Source organism: Oryzias latipes, chromosome 12 (genome assembly GCF_053564925.1).
Source record: "Oryzias latipes strain Hd-rR chromosome 12, Olatipes_Hd-rR_3.1".
Lineage (NCBI taxonomy): Eukaryota > Metazoa > Chordata > Actinopteri > Beloniformes > Adrianichthyidae > Oryzias > Oryzias latipes.
This window is the reverse complement of record NC_136248.1, coordinates 17,235,001-17,237,197: the sequence shown is the minus strand read 5'-3', so window position 1 is coordinate 17,237,197 and position 2,197 is coordinate 17,235,001. Positions and strand designations below refer to the sequence as shown.

General features: G+C 35.0%; 1 protein-coding gene across 1 annotated transcript in view; it reads left to right on the top strand.

The window, feature by feature from the left end:
• Positions 1 to 331: 331 nt before the first annotated feature.
• urm1 (ubiquitin related modifier 1) overlaps positions 332 to 2,197 on the top strand; it is a 12,769-nt gene continuing 10,903 nt past the window's right edge. The window contains exon 1 of the mRNA XM_023961033.2: positions 332 to 591. Coding sequence (XP_023816801.1) covers positions 557 to 591 — 35 coding nt within the window. The 5' untranslated portion in view covers positions 332 to 556. The remainder of the gene's footprint in view (positions 592 to 2,197) is intronic.

The following is a 2,197-nucleotide window of genomic DNA, read 5'->3' as shown; positions in this document are numbered from 1 at the left end:
AGTGAAAAATACTGCGGAAAAGTAATAAAGGTTGTGCCTTCATTGTCTACCCATGATTAAAACATGTTCAAAAGATTACAAGTTAAAGTTAACCTTATAATCTTTTTATATTTTTTATTTGTTTTTCTTTATAAAATAAACACTTTTTATAAATACACTAAAGAATTACCAGTTCACTATAAAGATCGTAAACAATTTTACAATGAATGTGTGAAAAGGTTTTTTTAAATTGTAATGTTTAATATTTTCTTTTCTCTCGGCTGCTTTCAGAGAATCACCCGCCTCCATTCAATCTTCCTGTTTGTTCCCCCCACCCACATCAGATGTCGTCACATCCGCTTATTCTGCCTTTGTGAGATTCTCTTATCCCCTAGGGACCTTATTGCCTCGGAAATCCTGGATGCCATTTTTTCTTTCTTTGTTATATTTCATTTTTTTAAACAAAACTTAACAAATACGAGCTTTGAAAACAATTTCATGGGCAATTTCTGGCCTGAATAGCACTTTAAAACGCCACTTCCGGCAATCGTTTTTTACTTCCGGTTGAGCGCAAAACATGGCAGCGCCTGTGTCAGTTCATCTGGAGTTTGGGTATGCCACTTTTTTTAATGTTATTGGATGAATATTTAAAATATTTATGACTTTTCCAAATCACAGAAATTTACATTTTGATCTGTTCGTGTGGACTAAATATATAACTCTGCTGTTTGAAGACCTGATCATGAAGACATCAGTTCTGCTGCTGATTTTGAACGTTTTTACTTTTTTACGCTCTGTGTGTGTCTACAGACATTTGTACCAACTAAGCAAGGTTGTCTGTCTAATGTTAATTTTTATTAGTCCTAACACATTTTAAAGATATAATTTTTTATACACACGTGAAAATGAAACTCTTGTAAAAGAGGATTACCTAATCAATAACGTTTTTCGAGAAAATATGAGGCTTTGGCTCTTTCATAGAACATACAAAGAAATCAAACTTAAGAAGCAAAACAAGCAAACAAAAACAAGATTTTGCAGACAATAATAACTGGTAAAGCTTGATATTGGATTTTACAGAAAATGAAATGATCTTTTAGCAAGGCGAGTCAAGCTATCTTCACATCACAAATGGATGTGCAATTAATAAACCTTTAGTTTGAATAATTTAAAATATAACACTGAGTCAAAAATTATTGTATTTTTCTTGATTTCCAAAAAACTCAATAAGCTCTAATTTAAGCAAGTAGGGAGTTCAGCTAAAGAGAAACTAACTGCAGTCTCACTCATGGACCAGAATAGATTATAATAATCTAGCTCTGACGACGCTGACGTTGGCCTCCGATTCACAGTGCACTAAAGGAACCTTCCACTGTTTTTTTCACACCAAGATCCCCTTAGACCGGGTCCTGTTCAAAAACCGCTGGACCTGGACTGCTCAAACCTGGATTCAATTATGATTTAGATAGTAAAGAATGCATTAAACACAGTTTCTACTTTGTGAAATCTTTCTCCGATTTGTAAAAATGTGAAATAGGATGATTTTTGTTGCATTTTGCGCAGAGTCCACGTTTCAATGTTTATCTCTTTCTTTTTCAGTTTCACCCATCTCTTAATCTGTCATTCATATCACTCCCTTCCTCATTTTAAGAAAGCAAACAAAGCTTTCACGAAGCAGAAACGGTGTTTAATGCATTCTTTACTATCTAAATCATAATTGAATCCAGGTTTGAGCAGTCCAGGTCCAGCGGTTTTTGAACAGGACCCGGTCTAAGGGGATCTTAGTGTGAAAAAAAACAGTGGAAGGTTCCTTTAGTGCACTGTGAATCGGAAGCCAACAACTAGCTCTGTTCAATTAGAAAAAGAAAAACATCATTAGAAACCAAGGAAAGACAGCATGTCAATCACAAGTGCATTGTATAAATAATTCAAAGGGAGGTGTTGATGTTAACATTAAGATTCCTATGTTTTTTATATTGCATTAACATCTTGATTGGGCTTTTTTATTTCTACCACTGAGTCCAGATGTATTCTTCTTCCTGTTCACTGTTATAGCCGTTCACTCTGTCTGTTAGTTGTGGTGATGGAGTTTTTCTTTCAAAGTTGTTTTTGGGGAACGGTGAGCAAATGCCAGAGCTACCGGTCAACTTCAAGAGGCATAACAGTGACAGAGATAAACAGGAAACCACGACCTGACAAACATGTTAAAGTCTGGTAC